The sequence below is a fragment of the Hippopotamus amphibius genome, chromosome 8 (assembly GCF_030028045.1).
Source record: "Hippopotamus amphibius kiboko isolate mHipAmp2 chromosome 8, mHipAmp2.hap2, whole genome shotgun sequence".
Taxonomy (NCBI): Eukaryota; Metazoa; Chordata; class Mammalia; order Artiodactyla; family Hippopotamidae; genus Hippopotamus; species Hippopotamus amphibius.
This window is the reverse complement of record NC_080193.1, coordinates 125,910,549-125,932,564: the sequence shown is the minus strand read 5'-3', so window position 1 is coordinate 125,932,564 and position 22,016 is coordinate 125,910,549. Positions and strand designations below refer to the sequence as shown.

At 34.1% G+C, this 22,016-nt stretch overlaps 1 protein-coding gene across 1 annotated transcript in view; it reads right to left on the bottom strand.

Moving 5' to 3' along the window:
• The window catches only part of LNPK (lunapark, ER junction formation factor), an 82,395-nt gene that overhangs the window by 7,435 nt on the left and 52,944 nt on the right, over window positions 1-22,016 (bottom strand). Inside the window, exons 9-12 of the mRNA XM_057746147.1 lie at window positions 12,416-12,628; window positions 3,690-3,795; window positions 2,359-2,429; window positions 1,286-1,456 (exon numbers count right to left, since the gene is read on the bottom strand). Coding sequence (XP_057602130.1) covers window positions 1,286-1,456; window positions 2,359-2,429; window positions 3,690-3,795; window positions 12,416-12,628 — 561 coding nt within the window. The remainder of the gene's footprint in view (window positions 1-1,285; window positions 1,457-2,358; window positions 2,430-3,689; window positions 3,796-12,415; window positions 12,629-22,016) is intronic.

Below are 22,016 nucleotides of genomic sequence, written 5' to 3'. Positions count from 1 at the left end.
CTGCAATGGCAAGGCAGATGATTCACATGTGACAGCATGCAGCTCAGAGCACGACTTAAGCAAAAGAAAAAAATTTGAAACTGTGTTTGGAGCTGGTGTTGTAGACTTGGAGAAGACAAAGGCACTGATTCAGTATTGGAAGTACACAGGTCTCTTGCCATGGCTATCTGTATTCAAATTCATTTTGATATTTGTTAGTAAGCCAAAAGCCAAGCCCAAGTCAACACACATATTTTAGGTTCATTCTTCAAAGTTTAAAAAAAAAAAAACCTCAAATTTTCATACTAAACTTCAGATATGTGAAAATTCACTTCCTCATATTATTTTCAAAGTACTTTTTCTACTAATTAGTGATTTTATAAAGAAATCAAATATATGTAAAATGATAATTTCAAGAAGTTAAAAGAGTGAATACTAACTGCTACCTGAACTATATGAACTAAACTTCCCACATGGACTTTTTTTTCCTGTACCAGGTGCAGCACCAAAATATCAGGGCCTATGTCATAATTTTCGCAATCTTCATAATTTAGAGCTGCTTAACCAACAGCTCCTCACCCAATATTAATAGCAAGAAATAGCTGGCAATTAATAGTCAGATCTTCCATCTCATCTTTTCCATTTTTTCATGAAACTTCCTCATGAATTCCTAAAACAGAATTGAAAGATAAGTTCTAAGTTCAATGAATCCTGATAACTTCTTTCTCTAAAGTAAGGTTGTTTCACAACAAAGGCATTCACAGCCGTGTTAAATCTTGCGGACCTCGATAAATTGTTTGTTTCAAAGGAACACCAGTCCTATCAACAGTCATCCAAAGAATGTAAGGCTGACTTTCCAACTCCAAAGTTTCCTGCTTTCAAGTAACTTCTATTCATTGAAATGGTAGGCACAAACCTATTTTTATCAATGTTAATTACAAAGCTTATAAGAAATTTACCCTTATGAGTAGTAATTTCATAATTCTCATAATCTGCTTCATTTAAACAAACTGAAAAATAATTCCATGAAAACATTACTAGTTAAATCTCTCAACAGTTATTAAAAGAGGTCACTCCATAAATGATATTCATCTAGCTATTTCTAGGTGCTGCTTAACACAACATAACCTGTATTTTAAAACTGAAACACATCATACCAGCTGCACAGAAGCCCACAGTATCAGAGCAATAGCTGATATACACATGCTGCAAAATCTGACCCATTCTCATCTAAAAGCCTTATGCTTTTATTGTTAAAAAGCAAACATTATTAAGAGACAAAACCTTTTAATCAACATATTCATACCTTCGCTGATCTGACTCTCTGATGAAATCACACTTTCTGAGGGCAAGGAACCAACTGTGCTTGAGCCTTCCAATGCCTGCCTCTTCTCAAAACTAAACTCTGGAAGTCTTGGAGCCTGGGGTCTGGTTTTTCTTGCAGGATTCAAGAAAAAACAGTAGGCACAACGGAAAGCTGCAGAGAATTTAAAAAAACAAAACAAAAACCATAAACCAGAGAAATCTGAAGGACTAAAGTAACTCTCAAGATTACTTTTACAAACAGTCAAAGAACCCTTCAAAAGTTACTTATCCCTTGTGAAATTACATGTGGTTTTAATAATATTATGGCAGGTGTTCTAACCAAAGTTTATTTTAAAACATACTTTCTAACTATTATTAGAATTATAATATCAATATAAAGCAGAAAAGATAAGTTACACAGCACATTAACTAATAGCAAAACAATATTAATAATGATCTAAATGTGTTACAGAAATTATATTTCTAGTCACTAGAATCATTAGGTATCTTAAAATCCAGAACTTTGTTCATTTACCCAAAAAAATGTAGTATGTCATATTTGAGAAGCATAATTAATTTAGTCCAATATTTTTAAATACTAGTAGCTGCAAATAAAAATATTCTGAGGAGCTTTAAAAAAAAATGCTAATGCCTGGACCCCACCCCAGATCAATTAAAGCAGGTTATTTGTAGGTGGGACCTGGGCATCACAATTTTAAAAAGCTCTTCAGGTGATTCTGATGCACAGTGAAGTTTAAGAACAGCTGGCCTAGGGACTTCCCTGGTGGTCCAGTGGTTAAGACTCCGTGCTTTCAACGCAGGGGACCTGGGTTTGATCCCTAGCCAGGGAACTAAGATCCCACATGCTGTGCCACATGGCAGAAAAAAAAAAAAAAGGAAAACTGTACTTTGTAGGAAGAAAGAAAACTGAGTTGTCTTTTCTGCTTTGCTCTGTGTTCTACAATATGCCTGAACAACATATACAGAGCAGTAGCTAAAATAAAATGGCTTATTGGCACAGAATGAAATATTTAAGAGTAAAACATTTAAATCTAACTGCCAAATAATTCTTACCAATGTATTCAAATTCTTCTTTCAAAGCCATGCCATTGTGAGAAAAACACTGCTGACATATAAGGGCATACCTACACCAAAAGGAAAAATGAGCAGACCAGTTACAAATGCAGATAAAACCCAAGGGGGAGGCTACTTTAGCCACCACAGCTAAAGTACACAGTTACACAGCATTTAACATAGCTAAATGTGTCATAATAGATTAGATATTACTTAGTAAACAATAAACAATACTCTTTAAACATAAGTCACAATTTCAACTATTTTAAAATATAAATTATTCATCAAATTAAAAATAAACACTCGAATGAAAATATTCTTACTAAGTAAGCAGAAACATATTTAATAACAGAACATAAATTTTAATGTTCTCTAACATATATTCCTGGGGATGACAGACCCCAAAATCTGCGGTCAGATAAGACTGGAAAAGATGAAACCTCTTAGAGATTCATAATGGGTATTATTAAATCCTCTGAGAAGTCTTGTAGTAAAGAAATGAATTTAATTTTGTTTAGTCCAGTCCAAAGGTTAATTTCTGTACATCATGATTCCTGTATCTATCCAGTGACACTTAAACATCTTCTGCATTTTCTATTGACATACCCTTTCTGTTCTCTGTGTTATGTACTTAACAAATTGGCCCCAATCAAACAACATTCTATCTGTTTTGAATAACATATAATTTTTTACATTAACATTAAATTCCAGTCCCTTAATTAAAACAATATTAACCAATAACCTTGTCAAATATCTACCTTTAGAATATACTAAGAATTATTTAAAAGTCTATGACAGTTGCTCTATTCATATCATACCTATAATCCTAGAGTTATTATAAAGATCAATTAAGATAATAACTCAAAAAGCATTTTGGAAATGTAAGTGATAAATACATGAAACTGTACTTACTGTTATTAAAATTACCACCGTCATTAAGTCCAGTACTCACATCTATAAAATTCCATTTCTTACAACCTACCAACTTTTCACTATTTACATGCTCTTCAAGCTCAAAAGATTTAATGAAATGATTCAATTTCTCTAAAAATAATCTTATAGTAAGGTTATAACACAGCAGAGTTACAATATTTTTTCTGCTATATATAATACATTTTAAAATATTTTATCTAGATACATTACCTAAGCTATTACTGAAAAATAATTGAATATGTACTCTTCTGCAGGGCTATAAAATACTCCATTATGTTCTAAAATCAGGAAATAATAGCCATAAAACTGTAGAACATCTAGTGCACGTGCACACACACATACCCTGCCCAATAAACTTTTCTTCATTTTCATTTATCTACCACCCTAGTAAACATTACCTGTTTTGTGGACCATCACCAACTAAATATTCAACGATTCTATCCAGAGCACCTCGTTCTCGGGGCAGAATGGGTCTTGCTAAAGGTGGACCAGGAGGATGAAGACCTAGTAAATAAATATAAATTTTATGTGTATAAAATACATTTAAACTTTTATTCAGTTACCAAGAACTACCTAGGCTTGTCAGAACTTTTAAATGATTCTAACAAAACAAAAATAATATTGTCATTCTCTGTATTCAAATTTTCATTAAAAATACTACACTACAAAAAATATATTTATATATGCACTATATTAGAACCAGCAACATACTCTATTAAGGACTAAAACTGTTGAGTTCTATACAAATTAATTTTTTAAATGCTCAGACTCTTAAAAGTTTATGTAATTAAACTAGGGGACTTCCACTTTGTACCATAATAGAGTAAGCAGGGTCAGATTTAATCTTCCCACCTAAAACAACTGAAATACTGTGTAAAATAGATGATGCAATGGTTTTAAAGACGTTGGATATCAGACAATGTAGGATTAAGACCCCTGAGAGCCAAAAAGCAAATAAGATGAGCCCTACAACTGCCCCAACTTGTTGCCTGGAGAGAGTTTCCAGGCAGCAACTCAGGCAGGGTAAATCCAGGTGAAGTTCATCAGTCACCTTGAGGAGATAAAGCTGGGACCCTGGGGAGGCCAAGGCAGGTTGATTTCACTGGAAAGAGTACCAGAGAGGAGAGCATGCACAGAGCAAGGACATCAAAGATCTGCCCAGGATGTATACGAGGAAAACTACCTGAGAACAGAGAAAGAACTACCCCAAAATACTAAAGGTACCAGTGCTCACGTGGGACCAAAAATATCACACGTTCCCACCAGCTAGGGTGGAAAACTTTATAACTCACAGGTCATTGGGTAAGTATTCAGAGGAGCTTCGTATAGGAATATAAAAATATACTGTACTCAATATGGTAAAATTTACAATGTATGACATTAGATAAAAAATTATTAGACATGCAAATTAGCAGGAAAATACAACCCATAAGGAGAAAAATCAATCAAAAGTGACCCAGAAATGACAAGATGATAGCATTAGAAGACAAACATATTAAAACATTTTATATTAAAACATTTATTATGACTATATTCCATACATTTGAGAATCTAGAGGAAAGATTTAATATGGAAAGTAGAGACATAAAAAAATTTAAAAGAACCAAACAGAACCTCTACAGATGAAATCCACAATGTCTTGGATTTAAAAAATCCACAGAAAATGAATGGCCGTTTGGACATTACAAAAAAAAAGTAGTAAATTTGAAGTTAGAGCAATAGAAACCATACAAAATGAAACACAAAGACTAAAAAGATTACAGATTTTTAAATGAACAAATCATCAGTGAGCTGTGGAACAACCTCAAGCACCTAATATACATATAATTGAAGTCCATAAGAGGAGAGAGAGAGAAAAATATATTCGAAGAAATAATGCAGAAAATTTTTCGAAATTGGATGAAAACTGTAAGCACACAGACCCAAGAATATTAACAAACTCTAAGCACAAGAAATAAATAATTGTGCAACAAGGCACAGCATAAACAAACTGCTTAAAACCAGTGATAGAAAATCTTAAAAGCAGTCAGAAAAAGATATATTATGTACAGAGAAACAGAGATATGACAGATTTCTCATCAGAAAATAAGCAAGCCAGGAGACAGTGAAACAGTATCTTTAAAGTTCTGAAAGAAAAACTATCACATTAGAATTCTGTATTAGTGAAAACATCTTTTATAAATGAAGGCAAAATGAAGACTTTTTCAGACATACAAAACTGAAAGAATTCATCACTAGCAGAACTGTACTATAAGAAATGTTAAAAAGAAGTCCTTCAGGAAGAAGGAAACTGACACCAGACAGAAAGCTGGATCTACACAAAAGAAAGAGGAGTACCTGAAATGGTTACCATGTGGGTAAATACATAAAATTTATTATTTAAATCGCTTTAAAAAATAATGATGGCTTAAAGAAAAATACAGGTTTCCCTTGCTATCCAGAAGTTCCCATGAAAGCTTTTGTAAGCCAATTGGCATAAAGTGAAGAAGCAATTACCTTAGGACACATCTTGCTAATGGATGCACAAAATAAACTGAGATAAAGCACAGATGCTCACAGACAAAGTTCAAAGCTATGGCGGCTTGATGCTGAGATGTTGAGTGTAGTTCCCAGGGAAGGAGCTTGGCGGTGCCACTCTTGCTGCTCATCTTGCGCGCTGCCTCTATAACGGCTCGCTGCAAAACAAACGCTGAACGCTATTTTCTCTTTCCACCTTTTTTTGTAAAAGCGAAAACCCTCTTCCGATTTCTTTCAGTTAGTGAAAACAGGTTCCAATATAGGCCTTTCATAAAAGCAAAGTAGTGTAAAGTGAACTTTCAAAATGCAGGGGGTATCTGTAATTTCTTGTGGGGTTTATAACACATGTATGAGTAAACTGTATGACAACAACAGCACAAAGGCCAGGAGGAGAGAAACGTGAGTATATTGTAGTTTGATTCTTAAACTATAGGAGAACTGGTATCATATCACTTGATGTGAACTGTGATAAATTAAAGATACATACCACAAACTCTAAAGAAACTGCTAAAATAACAACAAAAAAGCACTATAGCTAATAAAGCAACAACAACAACAACAACAACAAAGATTAAATGGAATCATAAAAGATACTCAACCCACAAGATGGCAAAACAGAAGAAAGGTAGCAGAACAGATGGAACACATAGGAAAAAAAAATAGCACCGTAAAAGATTTAAACTCAAACCTAAACACACCAATCATTACATTAAATGTAAGTGGCCTGAACATCCTCACTATAAGACAAAGATTGCCAGAATGGATAAAAAAACAAGACCCAATACATGCTGCTTACAAAAAAACCATTTTAAATATAAAGACACAGACTTCCTAGGTGGCGCAGTGGGTAAGAATCCGCCTGCCAATGCAGGCAACACAGGTTCGATCCCTGCCCCAGGAAGACACCACATGCCGTGGAGCAACTAAGCCCGTGTGCCAAAACTATTGGGCCTGCACTCTAGAGCCTGTGAGCCACAACTATTGAGCCCAGGTGCCACAACTACTGAAGCCCATGCACCTAGAGCCCGTGCTCTGCAACAAGAGAGGCCACCACAATGAGAAGCCCGCGCATCACAAGGAAGAGTAGCCCCTGCCCGCCACAACTAGAGAAAGCCCATGTGCAGCAACGAAGACCCAACACAGCCAATAAAATAAATAAATAAATTTATTTTAAAATTCATAAATAAATAAATAAATAAATAAATAAAAAGACACAAGTTAAAAGTAAATTATAGGAAAAAATATATAAATACAGTAACAGTAATCAAAAGAAACGTGGAGCACCTGTATTAATAGCAATCAGAGTAGATTCTGGAGCAAAGAATATAATCAGGGATAAAAAGGGTAATTTCATAATGATGAGTCAATTCATCAAGAGGACATGATAATCCTAAACATATACATGCATTATAACTGAATTTCAAAATACATGAAGCGAAAACTAACAGAACTACAAAAAGAAACAAACACAATTATAGTTGGAGATTTCAACAGCTTTCTCTCAATAATTGACAGAATAAATAGACAGAAAATCACTAATGATATGTAATACTATCTACTACCAATCTGACCTAACTGACATTAATAGCCATTATACCTAACAAGAACAGAATACATATTCCCTCCAAGTGAACATAAAACATATCCCAAGACAAATGATAGTCTGAGACATAAAACAAGTCTCAATACATTTAAGAAGATTCAAATAATACAAAGTAGGTTTTCTGACCACAAAAGAATTAAATTAGAAATCAGCAACAAAAAGACATCAGGAAAATATCCAAATATTTGGAGACTAAACAATATACATCTAAAAAATCCAGGCTTTAAAAAAAATCAAAAAAGAAATTAGAAAGTATTTTTAACTGAATGAAAATGAAAAAACAACATATCAAATTTATGATATGCAGCTAAAGCAATATTTAGAGGAAAATTTATAACACTAAGCACCGATACCACTAAACACCTACAAAAGAGAAGAGGTCTAAAATCCATGAATTCAGCTTCCACCTTAAGAACCTAAAAGGAAAGAGCAAATGAAACCCAAAGTAAACAGAATAAAAGAAATAATAAAGATCAGAGAGGGAATTAATAAAAGAGAAAATACAAAAGTAAGAGAGAAAAGCTAGTTCTTTGAGAAGACCAATAAAACTGATAAAACTCCAGCCAGACTAATCAGGGGGGGAAAAGGGGGAAGATACAAAATACTAATATTAAGAATGAAAGAAATGACATAAATCCAGATAGTAAAGATATTACAAGAATAATAATCGTATATTATGAAAAACTTTATGCCAATAAATTCTGTAAGTTAGATAAAACAGATAAATTCCTTGAAAGACTACCAAACTACCACAACTCACTCAACAAGAAATAGATAACCATTCAATTTGCTAAAATTTTGTTAAGAATTTTTTAAATTAATTAATTAATTTTTTAAAAAACCAAATCAGTCATTAAAAAAAAGAAAAAAAAAGAAGTGACTTCCCCGCTGCCATGTTCCCCATTGTACAGTGAGCAGAAAACACACACCGCATAAAAACTGCAGCTAGTCTTCACATGAACAAAGAAAGAAGCATGTTTTTTAACAAAGTCTTAATTTTTAGTTTTTTTTCAGAATAAAAATAAACTGTAACAGTCACTTATCCTTGTTTCTAGGTGATTTAGCATGACACCCTCTTATTCTAAAGACTTGATGTTCCATTTTTCAATTATTCAGGAAAGCCCCATCCTGATGTGCATTTGGGGGGCAGTCTTGTGATAAAAGTGATGTCAGGGACCATAAAGCAGGTCTATGCTTACCAAGTGGTCATTCCCTAGGGGATCCCCTGTGTGCACCGAACTACGTTCATGAGGGATATTAGTCTGTAGTTTTCCTTTTAAAAAAATTGAATTTTTAGTTAAAGAAAAGCCTTCCACAAAAAAAATATCAGGCTCAGGTACTTCAACCTGTAAAATTTAATTTTATTATTAAGAAATAATAGTACCAATTCTACAAAAACTTGTCCATAAAATTGAAGATGAGAAAATACTTCATTACTCTGAAGGCCAGCATTACTCTGATACCAAAACCAATCAACCAAACAAACAAACAAAAAAACAAAAAACAGAAACAAAACTAGAGATCAATATCCCTAAGGAAAATTGATGTAAACATTTCTAACAAATTTTAGCAAAATGAACCCAACAATATATATAAAAAATAAAACATCATGATCAAGCAAAATTTACCTAAGGAAAGCAAGGTGATTTAACATCTAAAAATCAATGTTAAAAAAAAATCAATGTATTTCACCATATGGAATAGTGTTGTTAAAACAAACAAAAAAACACACACTAAAACCCTACATGAGCATCTCAATAGATGCAGAAAAAGCATTTGACAAAATCCATCATCGATTACTGATAAAAAACCTTCAGCTAACTAGCGATAGTTAGCTACCTCAATCTGATAAAGGTTATCTAGTAAAACAAAACAAAACAAAACAAAAACAAAAACAACGCAAACCCTACAGCTTACATCAGGCTGAATGATGAAAAAGTAAATGCTTTCCTCCTAAGATCAGCAATAAGGCAAGCATGTCTGCTCTCACCACTTTTATTTAACACTACATTAAAGATTCTAGCTAGTGTAATAAGACAAGAAAAAGAAATGAAAGGAATCCAGATTTAAAAAGAAGTAGAACTGTCTTTAGTTACAATCTGGCAGACTGTGTAGAAAATACTATGGAATCTACAAAAAAGCTATCAGAACTAACAAGTGAGTTTAGCATGATTACAGGATACAAGATCAATACACAAACATCAACTCTATTTCTATATATATAAAGCAATGAACAATGGAAATAGTAAAATATCATTTAAAGTAGATAAAAACATGAAAAAATTAGATGTACATTTAACCTAAAAAAGGTGCAAAACCTATTTACTGAACACTGCAAAACATTGCTGAGAGAAACTAGAGATGATCTGAATAAACGGAGGGATACATTGTGTTCATGTAATAAATTACCCAGTATCAGAGGAGATGAATGGAGAGTGGGGAGTGGAGGAATAACCTAGAATTTAGTTAATGATTACATCATATAAAAAATGGTAACAACAAAAATAAAGAGTTACACATTCAAATTTTATGAATTGTAACTCCACAGTCTCTAAAAACTGAAACAGAACTGTCTGCAGGAGATGCTCTGAACTGAGAAATTACACAGAAGGCATTGAGAAGAAAGTGAGAATAAAATAAATAAGATGTGATGTTTGCCTTTGTAAAATAAGGCCAGATAAGAGTAAGATAGACAGCAATGCAGGTTTACGTGGCAACCTTGCAGAAGACTTTGAAACAAAATGAGGTCTTGCTGGAACAAGCTCTGCAATACATGGATAAAAGATTCTCAAAATGACTGTGACAAAAACTTCAAAGCATTAAAAAATGGCTTTAGAGCAGCAATATGATATTAATATGTTAAAAGATAAGAAAGAGATTTGCTTTGTAAATAATCACAAATCTAAAGGCTGTTACCATCATTAAAAGGCAACTGAGGTAGAATTATAGCTAGTAAATGAAATTTAAGTTCTAGAATACGTTTTTAGTATTACAAATCAAGTACATTTTTCAGATTTCATCAGTTACTGGTATAGCTGTACTAACAACATTCAATCATTATCATCAAAAAATAAACTTGAATGCAGACATTGTGTCATCCCTCACTATCAAACTGTCAACTTGAATAAGCACGCCAAATTAGATTTTGAAAGCATTTAAGCCAACTTAGCTTTTGCTGGAGTATTTTACTTCTAAGTTTAAAATGAAAATGTGCATAAAGGATTCTGGATAAAATCAACAGATTTCATAAAAATATCTTAACTCCCTTGCATGCTAATAACTTTTAAAATAACACATCTTTGTATTCATGCTGTTACAGGTAACAGTAATTAATACAAACATCAAGAGCAATCACTGTAGGAATACTGGTCATTTTTACACAACTTGGCAAATTATCAAGTACCTGCTGGCTATTAATTTTCAAACATATGGGAGCCCTGTGGTAATACACATTAAATTGATTCTCTTCCACAAAAATGGCATAATGAAAAAATGAATTATTAATCTTCTCTATAAGAAATCACTTAACTCATTCATATTTTTGGCAATGTACAACTTAAATACAAAGTCTTTTACACAGACACTAATTAAAAACTGTAATAAAATCTGTTATATTCACATGATCATTGACTAGTAGGCCACTGGTCCTGCTATAATCCTGTTCTTACTTGTGCTATTATATAGTTTTTATTACTTTATGTAAGTTGCTAAACTTTAATTTTTTAAAACTAGTTACACAAATGTATATACCTCATGCATTCTCATCAAAAAAGTTCTTTCATTAAACTAAGAGCTTTATTTTACAAAGCATGGGTATCTCAAATCAACTAGATAACAACTAAAAGATGAATTATTTTCAATTGCTTTAATTTACTCAATTTCACAAAATATATGGCTGCCTTGAGTGACATCATTATATGTCAAGTTTAAAAGTATTTTTTCAATAACCAATAATTAAAAGTTATGATTTGTATTCATTTCATTTGTAGCTAGCTTTCTTAATGTATTTATAAATTAATAGTTTTCTAGCTTTCTAAAGTCTTTATGTAGCTTGTTTTGAAGAAAAAGCAGGAAAAAAATCTACTGTATTAATAACATTTAGATCGCTTATTATTTTATTACATAAGTGCCCTGAATACCTAATATCGACTACTGACTAGCCTCAAAATCATTATAAATTATATGTAATTAGTCATGGAATATGAAAGTAATCTAAATTAAAATTAAATATTCTAAAATAAGATAAATAATTTACTATCATGTTCAAGAATTTGACATGGAAATCTACAAAAAACAATGTGATCCACTGAAGTAGTGGACTTCCATGTCCCAATCACACTCCAAAATAAAGTTGCAGGGTAATATAATCTATTACACTCCAAAAATGGGATCTTCCCCTAAAGATCTACAACACTGAAAAAAGAGGATCCAAAGAAATGAAACAGTAGTAAAGGCAGTATGTTACTGCAACAGAACTCTATGTTAAAGTATCTGTCAGAAAATACTAAGGTTCTTTGGCTTAAAAAAAAGAAAAATCTACCAAGCCCACATTAACATTAGTAGTATTATACACTACAACATATGAATATTCTTCCTGACATATGTTGTCATATTTAAAAATATATATGAAGGGGCTAGCAAAAAGCATGACTATATTCCAAAAACGTTCTCTTCTATCCTTATTTTATATAAATCTGGAGCCATTCCATAGCTGAATATAAAAAGATATGCTATACTGTTGACTACAGAATACTACAAAGTTTTATTGCCATTTAAACAAAGAAGCCATAACAGTTAAATGAGCTCAAGAAATAGGTTTCAGTATCACAAGGTGCCAGCTGTAAAGAGTTATGGCTAATTGAATATGGAACTCCTGCTTAATCAGATAACTGCTCTGCTATTTCCAAATGAAATGCCACTTCCATACTGTCTGAAAATGGCCCGTTTTATTGGTAACCAGAGAAAACAATATAAACTGTAAATAACATTAAGTGGTCTGTTTACCCATTCCAGGCACTGAAGTAGCAGGGGATCCAAAGCGTCTTGGTAACACATTTGACGATAGGGCTGGAGTAACGGTTCTTTCTGGGGGTCCACCAGGGGCTGAAGTGTCCTTTGGTGGTCCAGGAGATACTGGAACTTGTGGAGGAGAGCCCTGGCTAGGGCCTGCTGGTGTTGGAGAAAGGTTTCTTTGTGCTGCAGTTCGCTGACGAATCTCTGTGAATAAGAATAGAAAGCATATATTAGGTTCAACATCCAACATACCACCTTAGTCAATATCACAAATGACTTACATTTAATTAAGTTTTGTGGAACTAGAAAGCATCTGTAGGGTCAAAACTGCTTGTAATAACAAATCTGTAGAATGTGACACTGAAAACTAACTACAGACTACTCCATTTCTGAACCTACAATTCAACTACACGTATATATTTACACAACAAGCCTTGATCTAAGTCTACCTACTGATATTATTTTTCAAAATAAATTCAAGTAAAATAAAATCATCACTCAAATATACATCATATCTTTTTACAATAATCTTTCCCAAGTTATGATAAAGTTTATCAAAATTAGTGAAAATGCCAGTGCAAACTGCAGAATTGTTTTTTCAAGATTAAAAAAAAAATGGTAATGCTAAGAAATGAGTAAATAAGTATATTCTGGAATTACCAAGTAATATATGAAGTAATTAATCTAAGTGGTCATAGAAATGCTGAAAAAGTTCTCTTTACTATTAGGTACCATTCCCATTCTCCTTTATACTATTGCCATCTTTTTGCATAAATTTTTCGTGCCAATACAGTTTAATAAGGGAAAACTTCTACTCTGCGTAAACAATATATTACCATAAACAAATCTTATCTTTTTGTTGCAAAAATTACAAGGAGTTGGCAAATGTGCCAAATCCAGGCTGCTGCCTCTTTTTGTAGTTTTACTGAAACGCAGTAACGCTCTTGTTTACATACTGTCTATGGTTGCTTTAGAAGAGTTGAGTAGTTACAACAGAGACCATATGGCTCTCAAAGTCACTTACTATATTTACTATCTGGTGCTTTACAGAAAGTTTCATGATCCCCTCCCTGCTCGATAATATAAAATTCAATTCTATCATTCCCCATTCCCACCAATATCTGACTTGAATGTTGACCGTAAGATCGCAAAGATACACTTTTAACTTTTTAATTTTACATATCACCTTAAATTACAAATTCTGAAACTGTAGGCTAAAACTAAAGAAGTTAAATTTTAATTTGCACAATTGGTAAAAAATGCATACTTTCAGAAGCAAAATAGTTTAGATTTGGACTCTATATGACAGTTAAAGATTTTCTTGGAAAGTTCATTGCAATCAAAAGTACAGTTTGAGCATCAGATTTCAGGTTACTATAATCTAGTCTACTAGTTAAGAACCTGGGCCTTGCACAGTCAAAAAGGTCTGGTTAGAATCCTGGCTGCAGCTACATAACTTCAGAGGGGCTAACTTCACTAAGCCTCTGTCTCTTTATCTGTAAAATTAGGACAGTAACATCCTAACTCAGAACTGTTATGAGCATTAAATGAGATAATGTCTGTAAGTTGATAGCTCACATTTATTGAATACATATTTCAGATGACAGTGTTATCATACAACTATTTCAAATCACCATTTACCTGTAATTACTGGGACCAACTAATTTTCCATTGGTTCTTAATTTAGTCTCTAACCTAGCCACTGCAGTAGTAAGTTACAAGCACGTCATCATTATATAAATGGAACAGCCCTCATATGTGGCTATTTTCCTTGCAGTTTATAGAAAATTTCAGATTTTACCTAGTCTAAGTGTATCCTAATAACTCCTGCAAATCAGCTGGTCACAATTACCTTTTATTCACAATGAACACCTTAAAAGATGGTTACACATTAGGAAAGCCATTAAATGCTGCAAAAGGTACTGAGATCAATGAAATCATGTAAAGATCTGGTCATTGGAATTAATCTAAAGAAACAGGCATCAAATATTGTAAATCATTTCTTTAGCAGATTTTTAGGTAAAACATAACTCAAAAATGACATTTTTCTTTCAGACAAATAAAAGCTTAACATTTATTAGGTTATCTTAAAAGTCACTATTATCCTTTCACTTCTTGAAGACTTGAGACTACTTCCTCTGAGTGTGCATTTACCCAGTGAAAATTAACTAAAGCACTCTTTTTTAACATCACCCATATGCTACTGAAAGGTCTATAACTAACTGTTTAACAAAGGACACCCTATCTAGCATTACACAAAAGAGATTTGGCTTAATAATTTCTAAACCTAAAATTAGGCAGACAAAAGGGAAAATTGATATAGAAGAGTCAAGAAAGGGAGAAAACACAGTTTCAATGTTTACAAAGGAAAAGCAGGTAACAAAGAGTTACAATGACAATGGTTGAAAACAGCTAGCAATATATACAATGGACTATTACTCAGCCATAAAAAGGAACAAAACCGGGTCATTTGCAGAGATGTGGATGGACCTAGAGACTGTCATACAGAGAGAAGTAAGTCAGAAAGAGGAAAACAAATATTGTATATTAAGGCATATATGTGGAATCTAGAAAAATGGTACAAATGAATCAGGTCTGCAAGGCAAAAACAAAGACACAGACGTAGAGAACAAATGTATGGACACCAAGAAGGAAAAGGGGGGTGGGGGGGTGGGATGAAATGGGAGACTGGGATTGACATATATACACTAATATGTATAAAACAGATAACTAATGAGAACGTGCTGTTTAGCACAGGGAACTCCACTTCGCTGTACAGTAGAAACTAACACAACACTGTAAAACAACTATATCCCAATTTAAAAGAAAATAGCTAGCAATACAGTACCAAATCTATATTTGGTAAAGTGTTATAGGATATTCTGGTAGTCTCAACTTAAAATATCTAAGATTTATCTACTTTTAGCTACATGCCACTTACATATGCTTTGTATTATAATTCTCTTAAAAAGTTTCTAATACTCAACAAGGTAGTCATATTGCTTATATTGAACATTTCCCACATTTAAATGTAAAATACCATCCCCCAACAAGATTTACCAAGCATTCTACATCAGTCTGCTTATGTGTAAGGACTGCCCCATAAAGCCATCTCTTGACCAGAGCACGTTTTAACATCCTTATCAATGATCAATCAACGATTCAATAAAAATCACACCAAGTATGAGGACATGTCTATAATTTTAAATTCAAAATGAAGCAAATAGACTCAAAATGAGATTAACAACTATAATTTTATTATAAACAAAAGGAAGAAAAAGTTTAAAATAATAAAATAGGGTAGTTGTTAAAAGCACAGATTCTGGAATCAAACTGTCTTGATTTAAATTTTAACTCCACCCTGTTTATTAGATGTGCATGCAGCCTTTTTCCAAGTTGACAACATCCTTGGTTCAGCTTCCTCAAAATGAGAATACTTACCTCTTATGATGGTTATAAAGAATAAATGAGATAATACAAAGAGCTTAGCCAGAGCACAAGGAAAGTACTTAATAAGCAATAACTATTAGAAGTGGTATACATCTAAAAGTTCCAGAGCTTATAATAAATCTAAAGCTGAGCAATCTAGAATTTCTGAAGTAATTACTAAAACAAAATATAGATATTAATTTACAAATTAAATGTCTTCCTAAACTTATTTGTGAACTTGTTTAAAGGTATAAATTCACAATTTATGTTAGAACTTAAATCTGTTACTCTAGCTTGCTATTAAATAACTCTTGAGATGAATGTTTTATAATACCAATAATTATCTCTTAATTTACCAGATTTTTAAATGCTGATTCTTTATACATATTGGTAGAAGGTTTTGTCTTTGCTTTGGTATTAAGCTGTAGTGGGAAGAACACCATACAACAGTCAGGAGGCCTGTATTTGCATCCCAGCTGATACCACCACCATACAACAGTCAGGAGGCCTGTATTTGCATCCCAGTTCCTTATGTGAACTAAAAAGTCTTTTATTCACTCTGGGCTTCAAATTTCTTTAAGGGTGTTCGCAGAACTACAAAGACAGTCCTCATATTTTCTCTAACACTGGTTAAAGGCTTTCTGAACTACTGTGTTTAGTTCTAAACTCCATAAGAAAAAATTTCAATAACTAGGATTTTAGTAATGAACAAAAAAATCTTTAAGTCTATGCAGATGTGGACACTCAAATTTAGGATGAATCTGGTTCTTTACAAATGTGATCATGAGATGTAGTTAGGTGGTGCATGGAGATACATCTTCAGGAGAATTTGTATTTTTTAATTTATATAAATTCGGGTCTCTATTGTTTAAATTTATATGATCCCTTTAAATAATCAAAACAGTAAAGATCATGCATCTGACAGCTCTTCCTTTTACTTTCAAAATTTTCTAAAGTCCACATTCACTGTATCATCTTCACATCCTACTCATAGTAAGGACCTTTAAATTCAGCTTCTGCCCTACTTCTCTACCAAATTTGTTTCCTCAATAGGTCAATGGCTTTTTATTAACAAAAATGACTATAAACCCTTTCTTCCCATAGAGGCAAAGCTTTTGGGGGAGGGGGGAGAAAGAAGAAAAACTTCCCTAACATTTCACTCCTCAACCCAATGCAATCTGGTTTTTGTCATCCTTCTTAGTTACCAAAGTACCATCTACCACTGAAAGTACTACTGCTTTGGTTACCAACTTATAACATCACCATTACTGTTACTATTATTATATCTACTCTTTATCTATTATCTGCTAGGAACAACACTAGACACTTTACATGAGTTTATTGATTTCATCTAGTATTTAGACCAACTTTTTGAGATAACTGCTATCCTCAGTTTTCAAAAGAAACCAAAGCTTAGAAGTCAAGTACCTTGCCAAAAGTCTCACAGTAAAGAGATGGAGCCAAGATTCAAATCCAAGTTTTTATGACAACAATGCCCTCACTCTGTTATATAACCTGCCAAATTCAATGGCCTCATTTGTCTTCTACTTGACCTTTTGCAGAATATGATATGGATATCATCCCTACTTACACTTCAACTTTCTAGATGCCAGTTTAGTTCTGCTTTTAACTCTGATCATTTCCTCTTTTTCTTGGGCTCTTCTTTGTCCATCTATACTTAAATGTTAATGTTCTTATAGGTCCTCTTACTCTATTTTCTCTCCCTGGGCAATTTCACTTCACTCCATGGTTTCAATAAATATCACCTATACTTCCCAATGACCTCTAATCTGTATCCATGACCTCAACTTTTTCTTAAGCTCCATTTGAAATAATTAACTACCTATAAACCATATCACCTGGGTTTAACTCCCATTCAACAGATCCAAAAGCAAATTCATTATCTTCAACACAAACCTACTACTCCAAATCTTATGTTCCTTATCTTGCTTAAAACACTAACATCTAACCAGTTGCTCAAGCCAAAACCTTTACTCCTCCTTCCACTCCACACTTTCCAAATCTAATAGCCATCAAGTCCTATCAACCTACTCTCAAATCTGAATTCTCTCTTAAATCTCTTCCTTTCTCAGCTTCTTTGCAATAATCTATCTAGTGTAGTCCCTTATCTTTTACCTTTATTAGTTGGTATCCTAATCAATCTCCATGTGTTCAGCCTTGCTCTCTCCAATCCATTCTCCATGTTACCAAACAACAAAAAGAAAACAAGCAAAAGAAACAAAACAAAACCAAACAAACAAAAGCTGTTCTTTCTAAAATGCAAAGCCTCCAGTGGCTTCCCATGTTGTGTATAAGATAAAGTCCCAAACTCTGTAATGATGCATACAAAATCCTTCATAATTATCCTTTCCCTCACATAAACCCTACCTCCCTTTTTCAGGCATATGGCACTATTTGCAGTCCCTCAAGGTACCAAGGACTCTTCTTGGTACCTTCAAGTAGACCTGAAGAGTCCTTTCCCAACATGTTCTCAAAGCAAATTGTTATTAAAACATATGCATTGTGATTTCTGATGACCTTCCCTGTGGTCCCTGGTATGTTGAGAATATTTACATGTGTGTAACTTTTTTAACCAAGAGCTAATAGGCAGGAACTGCATTCATTTTGTAGCCCCAGGATTGGCAAGGTAACTGGCACAGAGATAAGCTCAATAACCCCGACAAAGCCCCCCCCCTCCCCCCCGCCTCCCCCCCCCCCCCGCCCCTAACAAACTTCTAACTGCCTATTACCAAACTTACGTGGTATAGTAGACAGAATAAAGGCCTCCCAAACGCATCCACATCCTTATCCCCAGAAAATATAAATATGTTACATGCAAGAATAAGTAAGGTTGCACATGGAATAAGATTGTTAATCAACTGAATTTTTGTTGCCTGCTACACTGAGAATTTCAGCCTAATTTCAGAAGAAAATACAAAAAGCAATCTTCAAGCAGAAGATTTTCTAATACTATATACCACTTGCCAGTCTTTAGTTGAGTTTACTTTTTTGTTGCTCTGCTTTTTAAAGAACTATAAAGCAAAATGTACTCAACTTATCTAAACATTTATTTTTCTTCACCTTGATGATTGATTTCCCCTCTAGTTTGTCTCCTACCTCTCTCAATTTTAAACAACCTGCACCTTGCAGTTCACCAAGGTCTCATTTGGTTAATCACTTTTTACACTTAAACAAAATTTATGAAATCTTAAAAAAGCTTCCTTTTACTTCCTTTGACAATGCATTTATTAAGCAGCTACTGTAGTAAAGCACTACTGAATGGGATTCAGAGTTGCATATAAAGGTGGCAAGCAAAGATAACACAAAATTACAAAATACACTAATGCAAGGTAAGTGCCACAAGAAAAGGAATCAATGAAGTACCATGAAGGGTTCAGGAAGGGAGATATTAAACTCAGTGATGGGGTGAGTTTCATGGTAATGGTGGCATTTAAGATGAACACTGAAAAATGGATGGGGAGGGGCTTCCCTGGTGGCACAGTGGTTAAGAATCCTTCCTGGGCCAGGAAGATCCCACACGCTGCAGAGCAACTAAGACTGTGCACAACTACTGAGCCTGCACTCTAGAGCCTGTGCACCACAACTATTGAGCCCATGTGCCACAACTACTGAAGCCCATGCACCTAGAGCCCATGCTCCACAACGAGAAGCCACCACAATGAGAAGCCCGAGTATCACCTACTCACCACAACGAGAGAAAGCCCGTGCACAGCAACAAAGACCCAATACAGCCAAAAATAAAATAAATAATAATAAAAAATAAATCTTAAAAAAAAAAAAGAAAAATGGATGGGGATACAAATGCCTTTGTTATCTGTATTAATGTATATGTGGTAGTTTTAAAATAAGAGTCCAAGATTATTTGAGTTGCCTCCACTAAAAACGGGAGGAGAATGCCTATGTCCCTTCCCTTGACTCCGTATTACTGCTATTTGACCAAGAGAATATAGGTGTGCCCGTTTTCAAAACTACTTTGTCTTTTGGGTGGCTTGCTCTTAGAATCCAGCACCATATTAGGAGCAGGTCCAAGTGGCTCCATTACAGAGGTTCCTGGGGAGAGTAACCAACAGCCAGCACCAACTTGTCAGTCATATGAGTGAGCCATTCCTGGCAGTAGATCCTCCACCCCCAATCAAGTAGCTCCAACCCATGTGGGGTAGAGATGAGATGTTTCTACCAAACTCTGCCAAAATTGTAAATTTATGAGCAAAACAAATGAATGCTGTTTTAAGCCACTAAGTTTTGGGGTGATTTGTAAAACAACAGATAACTGTAACAGCATAGCTATAACATGTAAGAATATCCAAAAAAGTGCATTGGCTATTTTATGTTTTCCCATATTTTCTTAATCAAATGTACATCCCCCAAAACAGCAAAATATGACGTATCACTCCAATTTACTATCAAGAGCAAAAAAGATTAATGACTTCTACTTTAATCTTCCATATATGCCATGGAACACAAGTGAGTAAACTCTTAAAAACCTACATAAATAAGAAGTTGTACTCCATTTGCTAGTACCATTAAATTTTTTTTCAATACTTTTTGCTTTCAAACTTAGCTGTGGCAGGATACAACGGACTTTCCTTTTGTTAATTTCACTAGTGGAGATGCAGGGTTATGTGCAAAGGTAAAAGTGAATGTATGGGTGGCTTCCTTTCAAAACAAATCTAAGAGGGTCTGTTAAGGATTTATTTTTAGCTATCAGATGGCATCCTCCAATAACCTTATTAGCCTTCCTACTTCAGTCATTCACTGTTATGGTCATAACCTAGTCCTAGAATCTTGCCATTGAACATAACTGCACTTCTCTTAACTTCAAGCACTTACCTTTCCTACTTACTTCCTCTATTATTCTTTCAGCTCCAAGGAGATCTATATTCCATTAATTATTAAAGGAATCAGCAAACATTTTTTGTAAAGGATCAGATAGTAAATATTTTAGGCTTTGTGGGCCACATACAGTTTCTGTTGCATATTCTTAATTTTTTGGATTTTTTTTTTTTTTTGCACACTTTTTTTTGGCCATGCTATGCAACATGTGGGATCTTAGTTTCCCAAGCAGGGATCAAACCCTGTGCCCCCTGCACTGGGAGTGTGGAGTCTTAACCACTGGACAGCCAGGGAAGTCCCTTGGAATACTTTTAAAATGTAAAACTAAGCTCAAGAGCAATATAAAACAGATCTTGGCTCAGATTAGCAGGCTGCAGACTGCAGACCCCTATATAAATACTACCAACACCTTCTGACTGTCCATCATCCCCCTGTTATATCCTCATTTCCTTTATGATCATCTTAGATTCTATAATATTACAATCACTTCCTTGTATACAACTTCACCTCCTTGCCCCTTTATCACCTTAACTAATCCATTAGGCAAAAGCCCAACTCTGCTTAAAATCAACTCTCTGCCTACTCCACGCCTGTACCCATACAGCTAAACTCAACTGGAAAACACACAGACAACCGTGCTTTAAATTCACAACCATTACCTTTAGATGGACATTAGAGTCCTCTGGCATTCCTATATTTTCCTAATTTATTTACTCTTTCACTCTCCTAGAGAATTATTTTATACCTTCTCTTCAAGCCCCCCAACAACATATTCCTCATCCTCACTCTCATTAAGAAAATAAATACAACCAGAAGACAATCCCCATCACCTACCTATTTCTGCCTAAGTTCTCTTGTCTTCCTTCCTTAATATAGACGAACTGTGCACATTCCTATCAAAAGTCAACTCCTACACTTGTACACTAAATCCCGTCCCTTCTTGCCTCCCTATGGATGGTTCTCCATCAATTGTCCCCACTCTCTCCATCATCAATTATTCCATGTCTTCTAGGCCATTTCCAGTAGCACACAAACATGCTATCATTTCTTTCATACATCATACTCACCCATACACACAAAATGCTTCCGCCCATAGCTACCCATTTCTTCAATTCCCTTTACTCAAAAGAACTGTCTCTCCTCATTGTCTACAACTTCTCTAGCCCCTTACTTTCTTAAATCTACTCTAATCAGGCTTTAACTCCATTCCTCCACCAAAACTATTCTTCTCAAGGTCACCAAGTTCCTCAGCATTGCTAAAATCAATGGTCAATTCTTGACCCTCAACTCACTTGGCAGCAGTATGTGT